General features: G+C 33.1%; 2 protein-coding genes and 1 long non-coding RNA gene across 9 annotated transcripts in view; 1 reads left to right on the top strand and 2 right to left on the bottom strand.

Annotated features, from left to right (window-relative positions):
* LOC105970202 (uncharacterized) overlaps positions 1-13,703 on the top strand; it is a 47,134-nt gene extending 33,431 nt beyond the window's left edge. Inside the window, exons 1-10 of one of the 4 annotated variants that reach the window (XM_012995008.2) lie at positions 9,153-9,489; positions 9,611-9,667; positions 9,764-9,841; positions 10,377-10,430; positions 11,328-11,410; positions 11,827-11,926; positions 12,031-12,093; positions 12,276-12,527; positions 13,017-13,077; positions 13,178-13,703. In XM_012995008.2, coding sequence (XP_012850462.2) covers positions 9,220-9,489; positions 9,611-9,667; positions 9,764-9,841; positions 10,377-10,430; positions 11,328-11,410; positions 11,827-11,926; positions 12,031-12,093; positions 12,276-12,527; positions 13,017-13,077; positions 13,178-13,284 — 1,125 coding nt within the window. In that variant the 5' untranslated portion in view covers positions 9,153-9,219 and the 3' untranslated portion in view covers positions 13,285-13,703. Of the gene's footprint in view, positions 1-9,152; positions 9,490-9,610; positions 9,668-9,763; positions 9,842-10,376; positions 10,431-11,327; positions 11,411-11,826; positions 11,927-12,030; positions 12,094-12,275; positions 12,528-13,016; positions 13,078-13,177 lie in introns of those variants that run through there. The other 3 variants (XM_088825373.1, XM_088825376.1, XM_088825368.1) reach the window with 3 other exon arrangements.
* Positions 2,923-5,401, bottom strand: LOC148772144 (uncharacterized). The gene is made up of 2 exons (XR_016030054.1): positions 5,158-5,401; positions 2,923-3,498 (listed from the first exon to the last, which is right to left on the bottom strand). It is a non-coding gene; the product is annotated as an uncharacterized LOC148772144 (long non-coding RNA).
* A 426-nt stretch (positions 13,704-14,129) lies between the features above and the next one.
* LOC105970087 (DNA-binding bromodomain-containing protein) lies at positions 14,130-19,537 on the bottom strand. 4 transcript variants are annotated; one of them, XM_012994874.2, is made up of 8 exons: positions 19,413-19,537; positions 17,635-18,359; positions 17,467-17,544; positions 16,628-16,871; positions 15,977-16,094; positions 15,127-15,268; positions 14,646-15,005; positions 14,130-14,561 (listed from the first exon to the last, which is right to left on the bottom strand). In XM_012994874.2, exons 2-8 carry the CDS (start codon positions 18,253-18,255, stop codon positions 14,358-14,360), a joined length of 1,767 nt encoding a protein of 588 aa, XP_012850328.1. In that variant the 5' UTR covers positions 18,256-18,359; positions 19,413-19,537; the 3' UTR covers positions 14,130-14,357. The 4 variants fall into 4 exon arrangements, with proteins under 4 accessions (XP_012850328.1, XP_012850329.1, XP_012850327.1 ...); XM_012994875.2 differs by lacking the exon at positions 19,413-19,537 and adding an exon at positions 19,127-19,406; XM_012994873.2 differs by lacking the exon at positions 19,413-19,537 and adding an exon at positions 18,652-19,400.
* Between the last annotated feature and the right edge of the window lie 4,422 nt (positions 19,538-23,959).

Genomic DNA, 23,959 nt, shown 5'->3' with positions numbered 1-23,959 from the left:
TACTCAGCACAAAAAAAAAACTCCTGGATACAAACATAACTGTTCATTCATAGTCCGTACGCTATCGTTTGCACAAACAACGAAACAACAGTTCACATATATGAAATCAATTAGAAGCCACTTTCTGCAATTACATCAAATTCACCATATATATGAATCCAAATTCGATGCATCAAATCTGTAATAAAACACAACTGCGTTGCAAAAAATAAAAATAAAGAAACTCGCCTTCTTCAATTACATTCGCCGACTCTCTGAACGGAACGAGATATGAATCTCAACACGTACCTTTGGAACGGTTCAAAAATTAACACGATGTTTGAGAGAGATGAGGCGGTTATGGAATATGCCGATATATCGTGATCTCAAAGATTTTCTTCAAATCACGTGTTTAAATAAATTAATTACACAAGGGTGAAAATGTAAATGTCAATTATGAAATTATTCATGAAAATTCGAATTTAATACATGGGGGGTTTCACTAATTATGAAAAGGGGGTTAAACCCACCCTAATATATGTAAATGATGTGGGGGGTTTTCACTAATTATCCTTTTATTTTTTGTCTCCTCTTAAAGTTCGCTGATTTATTTTAGCGGTTGTTGTTTATATCAAAGAATTTCACAGTCATTGGTCATTTCGAAGTTTTACATTTCTCAAAGCAGGCTCAATTCAAATTCCAATTAATAATGGTTTAGTTGTCTATTTTCTTGAAATTTCCATTTAATGTAATTCACGATTGCATGCTCAACGATAATGAAATAAAAAAGTTCTGTTGGACGAGTTTTCTAATTTGTTTGCCTAAACTCAAAACAATAATAAAGTTGTTTCGTTAACATAAAACAATAGGGTCTTTCTAGGGTGAGATCACCTGTGTTCTAAACTTATATGAGATATGTATTAATCACCATTAATTTTCTAAGATTAAATCTGGACCCTAGGAAAATAACACGGCCTATGTTCTAAAAAATGAAGTACTTTACCAAATTATCCTTCGATTATTTTTTTTATTAGATTAATATAAAAATGATTAATTTACAACTTAATACATTCATCATTCCTAACCATCCGAGCACATTAACTTATTATGATATATTTAACCATAATTGTATAAATACTGTTAATTAAAATATTAATTGCAACATTCATTATTATTAAATGATATTAAATAAATTATTAACAAATTTTAAATTAGAAAGTTTAAAAAATATAAAGAATTGTAGTTCAATACGCCAAACATCTATCATTAATTATATAATATTATAATTATTAATAAACTCCACCATTTAAAAATGTAAAGAATGCTCAATTAAATATAAAAAAAAAATGCATAACTTAATTCAAACTCACTTATGTTATTAAATCGATACTGTGACAAATCCAAATAAAAAATAAAATAATATGTTTATTTAGAAGAAGAAAAATTTATAACTCATTCCAATTAGTAGTTTTCTCACTTTAAAATAAAATTAGATACTACAAATACTATATTGTGAATTTTCTTTTAATATTTAATTTAATCAAATAGTAAGATTTGAATCGATTAAGTTCAAATCCTTTCAATTAGTAAACATTATTCAAATATTTGAATCGGTTGCTTAACTATTGACATAACGTGTTACATAATTGATTTAACTATTTATAAGTAATGTCTAATATATTTTTAATTTAATTTTGTCATAAAAAATAAAAAAAATTAATTCCTCACACATGTAAGAACCTGATCGTAAATCGTAATATTTTATCAAAGCGTAATATTTGAACCAATTAAGCTCAAGTCCTTACAATTTGTAAACATTATTCAAATATTTGAATCGATTAATTAGCGCGCTCAACTATTGACAAGAACGTCTTAATCAAATTAACTATTATTAATTAAAGCGCAAATCCTTTTAATTTGTAAATATTATTCAAAAATTTGAATCGATTAAGTTCAACCCTGACAAGAACGTATTAGTCGAGTTAGTTATTTATAATTAAAGTCTACTATTCTTTTAATTCAATTTTAACAAAATAATAATAATTTAATTCGTAAAATCGTAAGAATCAAATCGTAAATCGTAAGATTTAATCTAACCATGAACCGATTTAATCTAACCATGAACCGATGAAATTGTACGATTTTTATGAATTAATTAAATTTTATTATTTTTTATGATAAAATTCAATAAAAAAAAAAGATACTAAACTTTAACTATACATAGTTTGATTAATACGCTATTGTAAATTATTGAGTTTAACTGATTCAAATATTTGAATATTGTCTACGAATTGAAATGAGTTGAGCTTAATCGATCAAATCTTTGAATATTGTTTTTGAATTGAAAACACATGAGTTTATTTGATTCAAATATTACGATTTAATTAAATCAATTTACAATTCAATTCAAACTTCAAATTCTTTCGAAATTCATTTTTAAATTACACGAGTTGATCAGCATTTCCTTAGACTTTTAAAATATATTATATAAAGATTTGTTAGTATGAGATATTATTAATATATAATTATAATTATATGAGAATTAATAATTTATTTAACATTATTTATATAAGTTTTATAACCATTATAAATTGTAGCTTTGTGATATATATCCGTATTGTTAGTTCATTGTCAATTATGTTTTGTGTCTTAATGGTAAGTATTCTTGTATATTTTCTAATGGTCACAAGTTCGAATTCAGGTGGATGCAATTTTGGATGGGTGGTTTAATGATTTTTATGAATAATGATATAATTGACTTTATAAATTTTAATATTCAGCAATAAATATAGATTTAAAATTGCATTAAAATAGAGAGGGTAAAATTGACATTTCATTAATAGTTTATAATTGCCGATTTTTTTAAAATAATTATTGTACAAATGGTATTTGCGACAGTACATAAATGAGGAAAAAATAGGTTTTTTTGCAGGGACACGCAATTTGAAGGGATATCTCATATAATTTTAAAACACAGGATCTCATAATAGAAACACTCAAAACAATAATAAAATAACACCAAAGCAGTAGTAGTTTGGTAGTAACTCTCAGAGAACTTTTTCCAACTTAATTAAATTACAGTAGAATCCAATCAATTCATGGTTTGGCACAAAGGCAATACCCAACATATGATGCTGATGGCACAAGAGATGTCACAGTCGTAGAAATACAGTACATTCGAAATTTTTTCTGTGCGTCTTCGAATTTTTTGTCGATGGTCGTATCCAGAGAACTTTTTCCAACTTAATTAAATTATAAATTACAGTAGAATCCAATTAATTCATGGTTTGGCATAAAGGCAATACCCAACATATGATGCTGAGGCCACAAGAGATGTTACAGTCGTAGAAATACAGTACATTCGAATTTTTTTCTGTGCATCTTCGAACGGCCCAACTGTCTACACACATCTTGTTCATCTCCTCCACGTGGATTCTATTCAAGTTTAAACTCTTTTTCCTCCACGTGGATTCTATTCAAGCTTAAACTTTTTTTCCTCATTTCCAGTACTCTGTGTTTCTGGATAAAAAAAAAAAAACAAATAATTAGCTAGAATTGAAAAGAAAGAAAAAAGATCAAACAAGTTATTCAAAGTCAAAATTTTGAATCTAAATCCCATAAGAAAGAAAAAGTAAATAAAAAACTCTAGTCTAGAGTGATACTTAATCCAGAAAGACTATAGAATTTAAAGTTCATTTGGCAAAAAGTCACTAAATAGTAATAAAAGATCAACACATAGAGCTTTGGAGATTTAAATTAGAGCTAATTGCACATAACCCCTATGTAATTTTTAATGGCAAAAAAAACCCTCATATTAAAAAAAATTAGCAAGAATCTCCTTATATTATTTTTTACAAAGCATACTGCCCCTTATTTCATATTTGGCTGTTGACTTAAGAGAAATGACAAAATTAACCTTTATTAAAAATAACGAACAATATCCCAACCCAAAAAAAATTTAAAAACAAATGTACAAAAATATGAAAAAAAAGAAGAGAAAAAAATACTATTATTTGATGAGAAACATGAAATATGAATTTGTGAACCGGCCCGTCGTCCCCAGGACGTGCCCGGTTCTATGAATTCGTGAACCGTGAACCGTCGGGCCGGGCCGGCGGTTCACCCAAATTTAAAAATAAAAATAATAAAAAAAAATCAAAAAAAGCAAAAAACGGCTGGTGAACCGGCCCGGTGAACTGACCCGCTGAACCCGCCGTTTTTTGCTATTTTTTGAATTCTCCCCCCCCCCCCCCCCCCCCCATTTTTTCTTAATAAATACGCTTACACCCATTTTTTTCCTATAAAATTAAGTTAGAGTCATTTTATTTATTTCGTTTTGTTTTCTTTTTTCTATTTAAAAGTAATTATTTTAATTTATTTATCCATTAAGCATTTTTTTTTTAAATATATATATATATATATATATATATATATATATATATATATATATATATATATATATATATATATATATATATATATATATATATATATATATATATATATATATATATATATATATAAATCAAATTTTCCGGGCCGACCCGTGAACCAGCCTGGATAGGCCCGGAACGGGATTGAACCGGCGGGCCGACCCGACCTACCGAACCGTGCATATTACGAGCCGGTTCCGGTTCCGGAAAAAGTGAACCGTGAACCGGTATGAACCGGCCCGTGGCCGTGTCTAGGTGTTGTCCACAATAAGTTGTCAGGAGCCTTAATAATTTTGACTAATTTTCAAGGGAGGTCCTTGCTAATTTTTTTAATACGAGGACATTTTCAGCAGTTCGAAATTAGACAGGTTGTTTTTGCAAAAAAAACCCATTTAACTTGGTGCAACTACTGCTCATCTTCCAAAAAAATTTCCCAATTTTGTGAAGCTTATGACTAGATCACATGTGGAAACGAAAAATCTAAAGAATAAATTAAAATAAAAAGTACGGCAACACAATTCAATCTTGCTTTTCGAAGCATGTGTGTAAAAAACTCTACAACCGAGATTATTCAAGAAAATCACCAGAAATCCGTGAAAAGAACTGTCAATACAACATATCATTGACTGAAATAATCAACAGAAAGAATCCATAAATACATATAGACACACACACACACACACACACACACACACACACACACACACACACACACCTTGTTTCAGTATAAGAATAAGGAAATTACCAGAGCAATTTGGTCAACCAAATCTCCTCCGTCTTCGTACGACTTGACTAATCCGGACATCCTCCGCCTCGAAGAAATTGCTTCGTACGGATTGACTAATTCGGACATCTTCCGCCTCGAAGAAATTGAGGAAGGACAAGTGGATTTCGAAAATCGAATCATACGCTGAAACACAACCATCAAGAAGATCTCGCGCAACGGCAGCCCTAGAAGCAACGACGGATAAATATGATTTTGTTTGCCCTAGAATTGCCTGCCTCTTATGTATTATATATTGTTGGGCAAAGTTCAGTTTACACCCTGAATTATAGGGTAACTATCAAAGACCCCCTAAATTATAAAACATACCAAAATAGCCTTTCTAGTTCCATCCAATCCATTTGTGGGGTGCTGATTTGGCAAGTTGACTTTTTGAATTTTTTTTTTTTTTGATATTTTTACCCCTCACTTGTTATATCTATCTATATGTATAAAGATATACACAATTTATTTTATGTATGTATAAAGATGAATATATTTTGCCCCATAATATTTTATATTTTCTTAACCTAATAATATAGTAAAATATTTAATTTATATTTTATTTAGTTAATAAAATTGGTCTCACATACTCATTATCATCTTCATTTTTTGTCCAAAAGTAAGATTTATCTCATAATCAATTTATTGCCTAAAATTAGAATTTTAATTTTTTTTCACTTATTTTGTCTTTTAAAGAACTCAATTTTGGAGGAAGAGAGATGTGCGGAAAAAAAAACTTATATTGGGGCAAAGAAAAAAGAAAAAAACAAAATAATAATATATGTAATAGTAATAAGGGTAAAAAGGTAAGTTCGACCCCAAAACTAGTAAAGTTAATTTTTTAGGTGGTGTTTGCAAATGATTATTCAAAAGCAGAAGTTAGTGATTGTGATTTAAGTTAGTTTTAAGTGCTTATTTCTAAAAGTTGGGGTGTTTGCAAATATTTCGAAAAATAAAAGTTGATTTTGCAAACACCTAAAAATAGATTATGAGCAAAAAAAAAAACCGCATAATCACTTTCAAATAGCATTTGCAAAAACCACCTTAATGTTTGACTAGAAAAGACATGGGGCAATTTGGTACGTTTTGTCATAATTTTTTGCCTCAAATTTATGTATTTTTTTCCCATTAAAATTTTCATTTTACTTAATATTAATGTTATGAGAAAATTATTAATTGTTTAGAAAAACATTTGGTTGTTATCTTATTAATAAAAGTAAAGTTGCATCCGATAAACTTTGAGATTTAATGACAACATTGATTCGCAGTAAATTTACTGAGGTCTGTTATGGGTGACAAAGAAGAAAATTCGTCAAACTTATACATTACCTGGAATAAGATAAATATACAACCATCTTACATCAAAGGCATAAAATTAAATTAATAAATAGGGACTATTAGTGAGAACCCCCTCTAACATTATTTTAATAAGGATGGGTCCAGCTCATTTTCCTTTATTAGTGAGAAACCCATTCTTTTTGTATTCTCCAATTTACCCTCCCACTATTCACTACTCATTATCCATTAGTTTGATATATTTTTTTTTTATTTTTTATATTTTAATTTTAATTTTCGTTTTTTTATTTATTTCTTCTTTAAAAAATAATTTGTTTTTAAAACAAACTTTTTTTTTTTTATATTTATTTTAATATTTTTCTTTAAATATAACTTTTCTATATTATTTTAGTTTTAAGTTAAAACAACTATATGCCAATAAAACTACTATTATTAAAACGACTATTATAAAACGACTATTATTAAAACAATTGGTATTAAAACAATGATACATCAGTTTCACAATTTATTAAATTAATTATATATTATATTATTTCCATTATAAGATTAACTAATTATTTAATTAAAACATTTCCAAAACAACTATTTGTTAAATGAACTATTTATTCAAACAAACTAAAAAGTAATGAAAACAATAATATTGTTGTGCAAAAACAACTATATTACTATACGAAAACAACTATATTGACTCAACTACAAATTATTGAAATCCACAAAAGCAAAAGCAAAAGCAAAAAAACACACCAAAATTCCAACAAAAACGACACGCTATTACGCGTAAGTAAATGAATTAGGGGGTTTTTACGTATTTCTTCTCCAGGTCCACCTCCAACAACAATCCAAAAGAATGCGAGCAATTGTTGACAAAAGTTCACCACCTACAAATTTAAAACACCGACAAATATAACAAATCAATTACAAAAAGTAATAAAAAAAAATACAATTGTAACAAGTATTCAACTATAAAAGTAACATAAACAACTACAAAATTAACAAAACAACTATAAAAAAGCAGAAAATACAACTACAAAAATTAACAAAACAACTATAAAAAAAAAATACAACTACAAAAATGATACAAACAACTATTTCTCCGAAATTGAAACAACATGAACATCGCAACACATCCGGACATATCAAATAGTTTGCTTCGAGCATTCTCGTCAAATCTTGATTTTCTAATTTCAAACCACCATGATTTTTAAAGCATGGACAATAGAAACTACTCCATAATTAAACAATAATTAGCATATCAAAACAAACAAAGCAAATAAAAGAACACCAATATACCACCATCCTTGCTTTCTACAGCAAACATCTCATCGATCAGGAGAATTTCCGGTTATTGGTATTAAAACAATGATACATCAGTTTCACAATTTATTAAATTAATTATATATTATATTATTTTCATTATAAGATTAACTAATTAGAATAACGAAAACAACTAATTAAAAAACTATATTGCTGCAAAAGATACCCATCAACAACTATACAAAATAGTAGAATAACGAAAACAACTATACTAAAAATAGTAGAATAACGAAAACAACTATATTGCTCCAAAAGATACCCATCAATAAAAACATCTCCGATTTTTTTTTTTAAATTATGGTTGCGGTGGAGCAGAGCGATGTTACCAGATCTGACGATGCAGACGAGGGTGGAGGTAGAGAGGGGTTAACCATTACCAAAAAAAAAAACGAAGGGTCTCCCATATTCGATTCCAACGCCTTTGGTGGCCACCGAATATAACGAACAAAGCGAACTAAGCGAGAATCGACTCCATAGCGGCTGAGAACGAAGCGAACTAAGCGAGAATCGACTCGATAGCGGCTATTGTTCTTTAATTTTCTTCACGGTGCCGGAGATTTGAGAACGACTCCTTCGTCGTTGTTGAGACGTGGCGCCACCTTCGTCCTCCGTAGCCGCCGCCTCCACCGCCATTACCGGGATTCCCAGATTGAGAAAGAAGTCGATTTCAGATCGATAAAGAAGAGAAAACGTGAATCGGGATGATAGAACGGCGGTTTTGAATATAAAATATATGGCTATGGTTTGTGATTATAAGATCTGATAATTAGGGGTGATATAGGTATAATATTTAATAATTATATTAATATTAATTTAATTAAATAACTAAGGGGGGTCTCACTAATATTGAAAAAGGGTGTAGATCCATCCTAATATATCTTAATGTGCTGGGGGGTTTTCACTAATTATCTCTAATAAATAACACAAGTTACGGATGGGAGATTATCATCAATACATATAGCAAAACATCAAAATTAATTGAAACTTTAATTTTGTCGTTTAAATTGAACTTTACTTTATATTAATTTTAATTCAATCTCGTGCATCGCACGGGCCAAAATTCTAGTAATACTGGGAAACGAAAGGTATACGGAACTAGCCAAAATAAATTTACGAGGTAAAACCCTATTTATATATAGGATAAATGACCCTTTGCCCCCTAAATTATAGCCCGATTCGTACTCTACCCCTGAACAATTTTTTTGTTCACGATTTTCCTCCAATTCGATTATTTTTACACAATTTTGACTTTTGAGGGATAATCTTGTAATACAAATTTGTTCAGGGGTAGAGTGCGAATTGAGCTATAGTTTAGGGGGCAAAATGCCATTTACCCTTTATATATATAAAACCTTGTTTTTTTTGATAAAACAAAGCCCTCTTCTCCGGCGGTCAAAAAACTGAAAGAGAAACCCTAGAGGGAGTGTGTAAATGACAGACGAGCAACCGCAGATTATCCCGCATTTGCAACGACCTGAATCTCCTCAACGCCCCTCTAAGCTGGCCAAATTCGACGGCGTAGATTTCTCCGGCGACGGCGAGGAAGAGGAGGAGGAGGAGGAAGCCGGAGAGTTCGCTGAAAAAAATATGGTACCGAATCCGAGAATTCAAAGATACCTAGTGGCGATTGAGTATTTAGGCACTCGATTTTCCGGCGCACAACAGCAGCCAACTGGTAGAACCGTTGTTGGTGTTCTCGAGGTGATTTCAGTTTACCTTTTCTTTTGTTAGTTCTTAAGGTTTATTTGATTCCATAAATTTTATTGAAAATTTTAAAATTCAGTTTCGTGTTTATTCTAATTGCCCCCTTTTTTTTTTGTAGGATGCTTTTCAGAAATTTATCGGACAGCCTGTTTCGATTTTTTGCTCGAGCCGGACTGTGAGTTCTTCGATTCATTTTTTTTTTGTTCGGTTTTCGATTTGAATCAGTTATGCAGCTTTTGTAATTGTTACTGCATTTTCGGGTAATGTTTAGGATGCTGGTGTTCATGCACTGTCAAATGTATGCCATGTCGATATTGAGAGGACAAGCAAAAGAAAACCGGGTGAAGTGGTGAGTTAATTTTGTCGATATGGCTTTTCTTTTGTTCTTAAATCATGTAACTTCATGCGTAAATGTTACAGCTAAATTCTATGAAGTTGGGTGAGGATAGTTTATTTTAACCCTTTACTTCCATTTATACTAATTCTAGAAAATTTTGAGAAAAAAATACTAGGAAAGTACACGTGATTTTGAGCTAGAACTCGATTTAGGATCTATTGTAAATGAGTCGAATCGAGCTCAGCATTTTTATTCGAGCTTGAGCTGGAATAGGATATATTGTAAATGAGCTTATTAGCCCATGCTCAGTATTTTTTAATCGAGCTCAAGTCTGAGCCTAAATTTATAAGCTCGATAACTCATTTTTTAACGCTGACAGTGATTTAAAGGTTAAAAATGTTTAAAAAAGCTCGAGCTCAATGTCCGATACCTTTGGAGCTCTAGAAAGAGCATGTCATTTTTGTCTGCTCTGATTACCAATTGATTTGTGGGGAATTTCATATGTAATTGTGTATATTAAGTTACTATGCTCTATTCTGGCATGCAGTTACCACCTCACGAACCTTCTGTTGTCAAAAGTGCTGTCAATCATTTTTTACAGGTACGCTTTCAGTAACTGGTGTATTTTTGGTTGATTTTATTTTCTAATAAACGAAAAACATGGTGCAAAATGATGGTCAATATAGTTTAGGAATAAGATTTCTATTTTGAAGTTACTCAAGAATGACATTCTTGCAGCACCTAAGAAGAACTAATAAGAATATATTGTATTTGTTATATACTCTTGGAACTTCTAGTAACGAACATGTAAAGTTGATTTCTGTTCAATTCCTGGAAATTATGTTTTCAAATCTCTCTATCCCTTGTTTAGCTTTGCTTACATTCTGGTTTCATGATGTCCCCCTAATTTGACGCATGTGTCAAACATATTCGTGTTGTTTGAGTGAGCCAGTGCATGTATTCGTAGAAATGCCGTTTATTCTTGTAATTTCTTTTTTTTTTTTAAATATCAATTTGAGCAAATGATGCATATAGTTCGGCGATTTCAAATAATTTTGGGATTGACCGCTCGTTGAGATTTTATTTCCACATTTCCTGAGTTTCTTACTTGCTTCTTTCCTTTAAGGTATTATACCCATAAACTCTTATTACCTGATCAAAGGGTTTTCATGTGAGCAAATGTATTTGTAGTATGTATTTCATGTGATCAAGGAAATGTTCTGTGACAAGGATGTTCGTTTTTGTCATACAATAAAAACTGACTTGATCGGAAAAGATTATTGCCATCTTTTAATGGTTGTCATCATGTCATGTAATGCACGGGTCTGCCAAGATTTCACATCCTTTTCTTAAAAAAATAGAGTAATGTGGGTTAGCTTCTTTAAAACTGTTAGTCACTTTTCTTGGCTAAGTTGGTCTTTAACCTTGAAATACGTCGCAATCTAATTTTCTGATTTTGAGAAATTGGTGAAACATGTTCAGTTTGATTTCGCTGCAGAAGAATGAAGGTGATATGATGGTGATCGATGTGAAGTGTGTTCCTGCTGATTTTCATTCTCGATATAAAGCTCAGGAACGCACGTAGGTACTGCACTCTTGAGAATTTGGATGTTCATGTTCAATTCCAAAATCTCTCTTTTTTATTTATCTGATTTATTGTGCTAATCGATAGGATTTTACTTGTATAAGATCATCATTGCCAAAATTGGTAAATAACTTGATGGGATTATATCAAAGCTGCCATTCTTAGTTCACTTAGCTTGCATCGTATGTACGTAATGTTCTAAAGCAAATATAAACATTTAATCTAATGAAAGGGGAAGAATCTTTCGAAGTCATGTCAAAGTGTCTGGCTTGTTTGAATGAAATCCACCACTATCTGTTAGACCATCAACTTTCATTCGTCTTCTGATAATTAAGTTCAGTGCCAAATTACTGTCAACTTTGTTCACCCGAGCCTAAAATTTAGAAGTATTGTCTTGGCAATTTTGCTTTAGGTACTTCTACAGATTGTTATCCGGAATGGAGCCTTTGTCGACCTTTGAGAAAAACCGGGCTTGGCATGTACCTGAAGAACTTGATATTTTGTCTATGCAGGTTGACTAGCTAATATCACAAATTTTTTGTTCGAATTACAAATTCTTTTATTTTATATTTCCAACGACTGAAATGGGTTAATTAATGTTATTATTATTACCCAGAAAGCATGCCAAGTACTTATCGGGCGTCATGATTTTAGTTCTTTCAGAGCTTCTGCATGCCAGGTTTGTTATGTTTTCTGGATGACTAACTTTACGGAAATACTTTGACATATTTATCTTCTTGAATGTGCTTCTGCACTGTATATCTGCTGTAATTCAATTTTGTGGATTCTCACATATTACCTGGTTTGTGTATATTTCTATCGACTTTTAAAACTACCGGTACCTTTTTTATTGGTTGATAGGCTAAGTCACCCATCAAAACTCTGGATGAGTTAAGTGTTACTGAAGTTGCTTCAGGCACGTATTTCCCTTCACCAGCAGAGAGAAAACAAAGCAATTATACGACAGAAGGCTTGGTCTCAATCTCGAACAAGTCAGAAACTGATTCTGTTAATGGAAATTCAGTTGGAGAGGCTATTCAAGGATTTGGCATAAGGAAAAGGCACCGTTGCATTGTGGTTACTGCACGAGGACGCTCTTTCCTTTACCATCAGGTAATTCATACGTTTCTTAAATTGTTGTCCCATGTGCGTTCTTGCCCATTCACTTCATGTGTGCATTTAAATATCTGAATAATCGTACCTTGTTTGATTTCTTATTTGAATAGATGTTGATAGTTTTTTCCTATCTCTCGTCTGCAGAGTTTTTTGGAATTTTTATACATCCAAGGATGTCCCATTTTTTTGTATTAATTTACGGACTAATTTAATTTCTTATTTTAATTTGATTTTGATATCTTCCGTCCACTGACTTGTTTGGATTCTCTAACATACTATTTACACGAAATAGGACAACCTTGGATGAATTAGAGAGTCATATGCAGGCATCACCACTTTGTATTCCTTTGAATTGAATAAAAACTGGCTAAACACTTAAAAAATCACAATGTTTTAAATGTCAATCTGAGATTATATTTTTTTACATATCTGAGTTGATTTTAAATGCGTCTCACATATTCGATGATTTTGCAATTTTTTGGGCAGGTTAGATTGCTAGTCGGGGTTCTCAAATCGGTGGGCACTGGCGATCTTACAGTTTCTGATGGTATACCATGAAACACCTTGCAGTGTGTGTATGTGTGTGTGAATACTAAATTTATACTGAACCTGAATTAATAATACTCGTTTATTATGTTCGATTTCAGTTGAGCGAATACTTAAAGCAAAGGATATAAGAACTGCAAGTCCTATGGCACCTGCAGGAGGTCTCTACCTTGGACAAGTGAAATATGATCTTCCTTCAGATATATGATCTAACTTACTCTCTATGGTGAATTTTTCCGTCTCGATTTTTTGCAATTAAATGGTTTCTGGTGAGGAATTTGGAGCGAATTTCTAGCAATTAAATGAGCGAACTATTTATTGGTTCAAGAAATAGCCGAGGCGTAGAACTTTGGTGGTCATTTTGTTCTCGTTAAATTAAGATATTTAATAGACTGTAGGGGGATTTATTGTGTGTTCATTCATGGAACATAAGGTGTTGTTCATGTCCGATACTAGGGGTCGAAATTTGAACAATTTTTTTGAATCCCGAAAAATCTGAGTTCTGATTTTTTTCTTAATGGAATTGGAATACATGTTAGATTCCAATTTTCGATTCCATATTAATTTTCAAAAATATACTTAGAACATCAATGTTATTATGTGTTTCATTTCAATTCTTTTTGAAAATTCTGTTTTTAGATTTTTTTTTTGAATTTTCATTGGAAAGAGTGAAACTAGTTTCACTCCCTATTTTTTCTTTCCCAAAAGAGCTAATTTCGATAGTTTGTGGAGTCGGCTCAAATTATTTACACCCCTAAATTGTAGTAGTAAATAGCAATCCTAATTTTCTAATCGTGAAGAAATTAGGATTGGTATCAAATGAGTCCCTAAATTGGAAAAAGAAAAAGGGTTTACGACAACGATACACAACGTTTACAACTACGATATGCAGAAGTACATTTGATATGTTTACAAAAACGTTTCTTTTTACTTCAGAAAGCACGTAGTTTACACTCAAATATCTTAATTTTTCACTTTTCCTCGTCTTTTATATTGCTAAAGCTGGAGTTTCAAACAGTCAAATGGTCTGATAAGTCATGAGAAAAACTCCGATAAACGTTTAACTAATTGAATATTAAAAAAAAAATAAAAAAAATGTGTCCTACAATGGAATCGGGCCGGTTCTTGCAAGTTTTATGAATGCAGATCTTATGAGATGTAAGCCCACACTCACAATTCCATCATTACAACAGAACATCATTTTTGAAGTTAGTGCTAACAAATAGCCGAATCGTTATTTCTATGTCTCTTTAACCTACAACTGCTCTCAATACAAATATATCACTTCATAAACGAAGTAATAGCTGAATGAAACGAACTCCTGCGATTAGAGCATTGACTTTGACCAACCAATGAATGAGGCCCGTTCCACAAAGACTTGGAATTGTCTGCAAAGAGGGTCCCATATAACTCTAACAGCATCGGATTTTCCAGATAATGAAGATTCTCCATCATTTTTGCTCTCTGCTTCTTATTCAAAAACTCCTGCATTCATTAAACAAACCATGTTAAACACGATTAGAAACCAATTTTACATTTATTGAAAAAAGAAAGAAAGTTTAATAGTACCTTGGGCTTGTGTTGGTCACATGGGGTGGTGTTTTCTTCACCGTTGTGGTTCGGAGTTTCTTTCCGAGCCTCGTTCGATACGGTGCTGCCACCTGGCCCAATCATTTGTGGTGTCTGAAAATGCACAACGGCGTCATCTCCAGATCTATTATGAATCAACTGCAAATCTTGAGAACCCTCTCGTTTTCCTGCAACAGGGGTGGTGATGTCACCCTCGTTCTGCTGTGTGTAGAAGCTTCTGACATGTCCTAATTTCGCCTCGTGGCCTTTCCTATCCATTTCCGCATCTCCTCTGTCTGGGGAGTTCTCTATATTCGACGAAGCGTAGTCTCCAAAAGGGCTTTCTCCACGAGACATCCCCTATAGGAATATTGAAAATAAATTGTTGGCTTAACAAAAGAAAAAAAGTATGCTAGACCCCGTGTTCGTAAACTAGTGATTCTCAAAAAAAAAAAAAAAAAAGAGAATGAGAGAGATATACATCTGGTTTAATATCTTCACCAAGAGAGTCATCACTCCCTTCAACTGGTCCTCCCATCAAACGAGCAATCTCTTCTCGCTCTTGCCTGCGTCGCATCATTACACATATAGCACACTGGCAGCCTTCCTTGTGCTTCTTTAGCCTGCAAAGATAATAAGGTAAGAAGGTCATACGAGAACCAACAAATATAAGGTATAAACGCATGCTCTTCTGAATAAGCAAATACAGATAGCAAAAAGGACGAAAAAACAAAGAAAGAAAAGCATAATGAAATGTTCATAGCTTCGGCTTGAACTAAATCTGTTTCCAGAGCAAAATAAGTAAGAGAAGGAATATCAAATCTTCGATCAAGGAAGTGAAAGGCTCGCTCCATTATTACATTTGTTCAAGTCTTTCATATTACAGTAGAAACAACTAGACTAAGAAGCAGGAGAAGGAAACATGTTAGAATCATGAGTGGGGGGACCGTTACACGCACGACAAGATTAGAACAGAAAAATCAAACCAACCATCTTCTTCCATAACTTGGAGATCTTACAGTTCTTTGAGTTATGAATATCACAGCTGATAACTACCATGTTTGCAACCAAATGATAATATTAAATAATTACAAGTAGCTATCCAAAAGCAATGCAGCAAACAATATGTACTGCAATTTAAAACAGAGTGAATAATTGACGAATACAAAAATAAATCTATTTACTAAAATATTCTTTTGTCAAGGGTTCAAGATTTCCACTCCTTTCACTTTTCATCCACAAATTCTGAGTTATTATGACTTGGGAAAATATTTTTAGTGCAGAAATAAAAAGGGATAACTGAATGATGTACCAAACTTGCAGTATCATACCCGTGGAACTTTTTGTTCGAAAGGGTCAAAGCAGCATCACTCACTGGTGTATTCCCATCACTTGGAGGAGTAAGATCCTTTACTGGATTGCTTTCAAGACCTGTAGAGCAAGAAATACCTGATAAAAAAGGGTGACTTGTCAGTAAAATAAACAAGGGATCCTATTCAAAGATTTTTTTTTTCATAAGGAGTCCCTCCATCCCAAAATTATAAAGCTAATGTCACCCGTAAAAAAATATTCAAATGAATTGAAAAGGTTTAAGTTCTATGTGTTCAACGATATTCGTCCATCAAAGTAGTGAGTAAGAAGTACTGGAAACAATAATCATTATTTTGATTAAGATTATAACTTCGAGAAACAAAACACTTTGCATTTGTGGAAACTGGAAACAAGTCTTATTCGGAACATCATAAAAGGAAAACAAGATTAGCAAAATTTAGTTCTCAATGTTACGAGTTTTAGTTCTTTAGTTCCAAAAACTTCAGATGGCTTATAGTTTACAATCATTCAATATGAGCAGGCATATTCTAGATTCCTTCTTAAGATCCAAGAGAACATTCTCCTAAAATTTCATGCTGAGAGTAAAAATTTAAATCAAGATTACCAAATCTAAACAAAGATGAATTGAAGAGCATAAACAGAAACATTACCATTACTCTCCTGAGGCTGATCGCCAAATAAACCAACAGCTGTCCAATACTTGATCAAGTTTTTCTTGACCCGTTTCATCAGCTCCACAATATAATCCCCTTTGTTATTGTACTTGTAACAGTTCTCCCATATATATTGCACATCTTTGAAAACATCCTCTGCATTCTTGTACTTTACACCCTTTTCAAGGTTACTGCAGATAGTACCAAAATCCATAGGCGTATCGATGACATCAAAATAGTCCTGTTACAATTCCAGATAACATCAAAACAGAAGTATTCGATTAAAAAATATAATACAATCAAGGCTTCTGATCAATAAATGAAATCTCTTTCAAATCAAGAGCACCACAGTAGTGAACTATACTGTAGCCAATCTCACAATGGCAACCAGCATACAACAATAATAAGCGTGAGCAAATCAAAAGTGAGAGTACAGGAAAAATTTAAGTACAGAGTGCGATGCTAATGGAGCAATAATACCAACCGGCAATCGTCATAAGTAAGGGGAAATAATCTTCACATTATTTTTTTTTGGCGGGAGTGAACAATGTGAAAGAACTTGATATTGAGATAAGTAACAAACCAATGATAGTACTGCATTTTTCACCATTACATAGACGAGTCCTATCGTTTGGCGGGAGTGAACAATGTGATAAGAACTTGATATTCAGATAAGTAACAACTCAATGACAGTACTGCATCTTTCACCATTACGTAAACTAGTTCCACAACAATTAAAACCTCCTCCCCCTCCACTTAAGAACCCTAAAGTACAAAACCTATGAGGCAAGTTTCCATATCGCAGTAACATGACTGTATCAAAAAACTGTGCTTACCGGAATTCCAAGAGCAACAGGATTTACAGGGGCATTGAAGGGTTCAGCTGCATCCATTTTCATAACCTTTCTTATCACCTTGGAGAAACAAAAATAAAAACAGGTAAGCAAAGGATGGTTATCAATTCTCGATAATATTGATTACAAAGCAAGTTATAGCAACGTTACCTCCAATGCAGTTTTCAGCTCTTGCTCATTGTACCTTGACTCCTGAGGAAGCGGTTGAATGTCTTTCTTCTCGATCCTATCTCCCTTGACCAGTTCAGTATTACTACACGGGCTCATACTCGAAGAACCTAATCCCCTAGATGTTTTAATCTTTATACCCAAAGACTTTTGCGATGTATTCCCGGATACACCTCCATCAGCCTCGGACAGAGAGTTGCCACTGTCCTCCATTTTCTCACTAGGACCTCCCTGTTTTTCGGAACCCACCTTATCAGTATCGCTTTGACTAGGGGCTTCTGAGGAAGTGCGTTGAGGTTCCAAATTTTTAGAAGTCTTGATCTTCACTTTTACACGTGTATATACTGCTTTCCCGAATGCATTAGTAATCGGTCGTGAAACAGGATCAGGATTAGCAGGTATTTCTGGTTGATTAGGTTTTGGAGGTGATGGTGTTTTCTCAGTCTCGGCATTCATTCCCGAGTCCATCTCTTCATTGTCAAACTCGTCCAAACCAGAGTTATCCTCTGTATTTACGCTAATAACATTTGATGGTACTTCGTTTGTGGGAGCCAACTTTGGCTTCTTTGCTTTTCCCTTCTTGTTTCCACGTCTTCGCTTCATTTAATCTTGTTTACCACTTACCCTTCCTCAATAAGCTCTCCAATGCAGACCAAAGCACAAGTGGTAATACTAATTTAATTTCGTCTCGGGAATATATTTCCAGCCTATGCGACATCAGATCAAAGGCAGAATATAAGAAGGAAGGGCATTAAAAAATTTATACGCAAACGCTGCCACTATGTCAAACACGCTATATGCAGAAAGTCATATCATTAGCTTTAATCATTAAACAAACTGCACTACTAGCTGCATTTGCATGAAAGGCTGTGTTGAATTTCAAATGTAAACGGCTTCCTAAACACATTATATTTTTCATTAACAAATAATTCATAGAACTAAGGGTGTCTCGGATATTTTTCGAACTTCTGCACAGAGATGAACATAATCTAGATTTACCATCTAGGGGAGTGCGAAAATTGTGAAATTTGAAAGTCCGATATTGCAGTTGAAATAGGAACTTCTTTTAACTCACGATCACCATTTATTTTAGACTCGAAAAGACACATCTGAATCCCCCAACAAACATATTGATAATCAAAAGCCGTGATTTTTAAATGAGATTTTCCACATTAACGAAGTTTCCTCCCTTCACTAGCAAATATGCATTCTGCAGCAATGTAGCAAATGAGCAGTAGAGTAATAGCAATTAACAGTTTCTTAAACATGATATTCTAATAATCAAAGCACTAAAAAGTTCAGCTTTGCTTCCGAATTCAATCCCAAAATCACGTAAAAGAAAATCCCCAAATTCATTTCGCATCCCAGACAAAATTTAAAACACAACCCAACAACAAGTAAAGCTTCAAAACAATTTCGAATCCAAAAATTCGAAAAATCCCATATTTCACACAAGAAAACCCCCAAATCGCACCAATCAGAAACCCTAAAAATAATATCCATCATCACAAAACCAACAGCTACTGCACCGCGGCCCGTTTCACAAACGAAATTTTCGAGTAAAAGGAAATCAATTGCACATAAAACGCAAAACAAAAATCAGAGGCAAAGGAGAGAAGAATTGGTTCTCTGCAAAACAATCAGCGAAAACCAAAACAAACACGTTCGCATTAACAGAGATGATATAAGAGAGTGGGGATATCAGTATTCAGTACTGAGTGTGTGTTCGTGTATCTATATGTGTATCTATCTATACATACCTGTTTCGCGTATTTAATTATTCTCGATTTTTTCTTTTTGAATTTGAAACAATCTAAAGAATTTCTGATTTTCGTATATATTCTTTTTTTGTTTTTCTGTGGAGCCGCTTTATAATGCTATTTCCACACCCTTTAGAGCTTTTGTGGACGAAAATGCCCTTTTAGGGGCCGCGGGTGTTCAAAGTGGAATTAAAGGAGAAAATTGGAATTACACATTTTGAATTCGGCGAAATTTAGTATGAATTATTTTTAGTATAAATTACACCTACAACCCTTAAGTATGTTAAAATAATTTTATGGTCCATGTGGTATCAGTAATTACAATCACTCATGAAACATTGTAATTAGAAACCATAACGAAATAATCCATTGAATAAGTTATTTTGTTAGAGTTCTAACTGACTATTAGTTTCAGGCAGTGTTGGAGACAACATAGAGCTAGGAGGTAAAAACATTCACCCAATATTTATTTAAATCCTTATTATTTTATATATAATATTTATAAATTCATGCATGTGGTAACATTAACGGGTACAAATATAGTGCATATTGGTCCCTAAGATATGAAATCTTGAATCCAGTAATTGTTTCAGGGGTGTGGCTGTAATTACCAATACCATAGACACCTTAAAGTTATTTTAGCATACTTTAGGGGTGTAGCTGTAATTTTCCCTATTTTTTATTTGGACAATTTTTGAATTATTTGGCTAAAAAATTAATAAAAACAGCTATACTCAAAAGTAATTTCACTTTAGGTATTTAACATAGAGTTAAAAAAAAAAGGTTTATTTAAGAGCAACTCCAATGCATTATCAAACATGGTATTACATTTAATCACGATTTATACACCTAAAAATACAAATTTTTAATTCATAATGGGGTGATTGAATGAGGGTTCTACTTTGATAACTCACCTTTTGGCATGTAAAAATATTTGCCGGAAATTGAATTATAAAAAACATAACTATCTAAACATGCAATCATAAGTTGACATGTGACAATCATAAATAAAATCACACATAAACTTCCAGTTATTAATTAATTTGATAATTATGGTTGGAGTAGATGAATTTTAATCAAATTTAAAATATTATCTTAAATATCAAATAAATATTTAATAATTCAGTTGTGATATTTAGCATTGAAGTTGCTCTAACTAACACACCACGTTCAAATGACATGTCTTACTTTTTCTTCCATTATTTTGTATTTTTATTTTTAATATCTTTTTACCTTTATTTTTTTGTCATTGAATTTTTGTTTTATAATCACAAATAATTTAAAGTTTGAAATTGAAAATATTTTTAAAATTACTAGTAAATAATAAAAAAAATAATCAACTTGTATATTTAAATATCCGAAGAGGTGAATTATCAACATCCATTAAAATTAAAAATTTCTATTTTTGGGCGCGTAAATAATGGTTAAACGTTGTATAATAACTATTTCCTCGTAAATAGGTATAACCACCACAAAAGAGAGCAACTCACACACATATATATATATATATATATATATATATATATATATATATATATATATATATATATATATATATATATATATATATATATATATATATATATACACACACACACACTTGATCTATGTTTTAAATCTTCCGCAGGAAATATGGTCCTTGGATGTTATAAGTGGCTCCTTCACCTCTTTAAGAAAATAATGGGTGACCATAATATTAATGCTGCTGATGATAACAAGTGGTCGAGGTTGATTTTCGCATCGTCGTCGTCATCGGGCAGACCAGTAACTCTTCGCTGTTTCTGTTGTTCCGGTAATTGTTGTAGTCCCGAACATCTAAGGATTTCAATCATCAATGGGCAATCTGAAAAGGAGTGTAGGATAAAGGGCCTCAAGTCAATACAAGATGCTTATGTCGTCGGTTGTTGCAATGGGTTAGCTTTGTTCCACTCGACTAGTCCTTCATCCCTAGACATTGTCGTCAACCCTTCGTCAAACGGAATACAACAAAAAATATACGGTCCTTTTAGAGAAGGTCACTTATGCGAATTTTTCTACCATCCTTTGGCAAAGGAATATGGGATTCTTAATGTGCTTAAAAATGGAGGAGAATTGAGAATCGACACTTCTCTCGCATACCTAAACACTCGAGGAATGTAAGAAGTAGAGACTGCGTTGATGGTAATCCGGCAAACGTGAATGATGCTTTGCATTGGGACATAGGTGAAATCATGGTGTTTGATATTATTAATGAAGAGTTCTCGATTAGGGTTTTTCCTTTCGAAGGTGACTATCATCAAGGAGGTTGCTTCGTACGACATCTTTTGGTGAAAGACGATCGATTGTGTTTTTGCATTGTGGGCATGAAGCTCCGTTAATGGATATGTGGATATTGGAGGACTATGCGAAGTGGCGTTGTGTTAGAAAGTATACTGTGTTAGAGTAGGTGATCAACAAGTCAACTTGTGGCTGTGGTCTTTCATTTGTTCTTGTAATAAATAATCATGTTTCGTATTAATGATAAAACACCTTGACATTCTATATCTTTGTCTCTTGCATAAGCATAGATATAGTCATTACAGTTATTATAATTACTTATATTTGATATATCAGAATCATGAAATATTTACTTAAGTATTATAACTATTAAACCATGTTCCTAGTCGAATGGTTACGCCACCAATGAGGATATCGGCATTTCCCATTAAGAGACTAGCACTTAGTGTATGTGTATTGCGGCTCATCAGTAATATGGTATTGTGATATCGGCATACATAAGTGGGTGCTCGTAAGTTGACGATCGAGTTTACTGAACTCCCTCATTGTAGAAATCTCTAAGTGGTTCTCAATAATCGAGTAGAGATCTCTATGATATAGTTGTACACTATTAGTCCTTAAGACCTAGATATCACCGTGACTTCACTAGAGGACCAACTGTATTGTGACCTGTCCTTGAGTTCCACCGAGGACCGCCTCAAGGACCAGTTTTCGTCCAGTCCGAAATCTAGTGGGAGGTCTGTGCATTGTAGTCGGGGATTCGATTGCTAGAATAGTCTTGGATGTCTTGTGTGTTCTCATAGTTTGTAATCTTTAAGTCTCTGGCCAGAGCTGACTAAGTGATGATTAGGGAATTTGATTCTCTAAGTCATGCACGTATTGATTACAACACTCAGAACGATCGCACAGTTATTGAACTATAAATGAGGTCTCGATGAACCAATGTCTTTAGTTCAATCGGGACATATGTATCGAATGGATCGTAATGTACGTTAACTATATCACACGGTTCTTGCAGACACTTCATTTGTATCTGGGGAATCATGATGCCTAGTTGCTAGACGCCAATCTTGATTTGTTGGGTGATTAAGTTGAAACGAGCTTCATCTTAATTATAACTCTAGGGACGAGTTTAAAACACAAAGAGTTGTTGGCTCACGGCTAGCTTACACCTGAACCATCGACGGTCACGCTGCTTGTCTACTCGAGTTCTTTGAATAAACGGTTAAAGATAAAAATATTTAATTTTTGCATAATTGGAAGTCAATACGATTGAGTCCAACATTCATAATTGGAAATTATGAATGAGAATAAGAAAAAGGAAAGAACTAGGCGATCATCTTAGTGGACTTTCTAAATTGGGAAGTTTTCAAATTTAGCAGGTCCACTGAATTAGGGTTTCCAGTTTTAGAAATTGGAAATCAAGAATTGGCATTCGTAATGACGAGGACGTTTCAATGATTCCGAAAATACAATTGTTATAATTTTCCAATCATTGGTTTATGAGAAACGAGCGAAGAAAAACTAACGAACTTAAGCTGTTGGACCCGGTCCAACTTAAGCCCGTTAGAGCTTATTTACAAGACACTATAAATACAAGATTTATAGGTCTTGTACAAAGAGAAAAAACCCTAGCTGCTCATAACCCTAGTCCGCTGCCATCTCCAGCCGCCGCCGTCGCCATAAATCGGCGCCCCACGCGCCGTTTGTTCTCGGTTGTCTTTTCTTTGTTTTATTCTTCCGTTTATTTTGACTTTTGCGTGTCTAGTGCCACATACCAGTTGAACTCGGTATACGAGGTGAAATCTGAGAGGAGGAAGACAAATGAGTCAAATTGCCGAGAAGCCCTCGCCGGACCGCCGCTGCACGCGCCGGCCAGAGACAGCGCGTTAACTGCACGTGACGCCGCTGTCCGCGCGTTTGTGGTCGCTGTTTCGCCACTGCTCCTCCCGACTGCACGGATTAGTATCCGTTGTAACACCCTCCATGAATTTTAGTTAAAGAAGAAATATTTTAGTGGACTTTATTAAAATTCGGATTCAATTTGAACTTTGAGAAAACCAATTTAGAATTTATGAAAGTATTTCCCTTTACTTTAAATATAACCCACAAATCAAAGTTACGATTTTAATAAAGAGTGCTACCTAAACATCATCGGGGTTTAGAAAACACTTGTAAGACAGCGGAAGGGAAATAAACTAGATTTAAATACCCCCGTTTAATAGACTGGATTCCTAAATCAGAGTAAAATGAAAATCTCCATTTTTACACAAGACCTTTTTACAGGCGAA

The sequence above is a fragment of the Erythranthe guttata genome, chromosome 2 (assembly GCF_056151865.1).
Source record: "Erythranthe guttata isolate IM_541 chromosome 2, IM_541, whole genome shotgun sequence".
NCBI lineage: Eukaryota > Viridiplantae > Streptophyta > Magnoliopsida > Lamiales > Phrymaceae > Erythranthe > Erythranthe guttata.
This window is presented reverse-complemented; position numbering and strand designations above follow the sequence as displayed.

Bases quoted from the DNA above. Each gene is read 5' to 3' on its own strand.
- LOC105970087 (XM_012994874.2), bottom strand. From the start codon at position 18,255: ATGAAGCGAAGACGTGGAAACAAGAAGGGAAAAGCAAAGAAGCCAAAG. The intron at 15,269-15,976 runs GTATGATACTGC...TTATCTTTGCAG, and splicing joins TCGAACAAAAAGTTCCACGG to GCTAAAGAAGCACAAGGAAG. The intron at 15,006-15,126 runs GTATATCTCTCT...ATATTCCTATAG, and splicing joins GTGAAGATATTAAACCAGAT to GGGATGTCTCGTGGAGAAAG.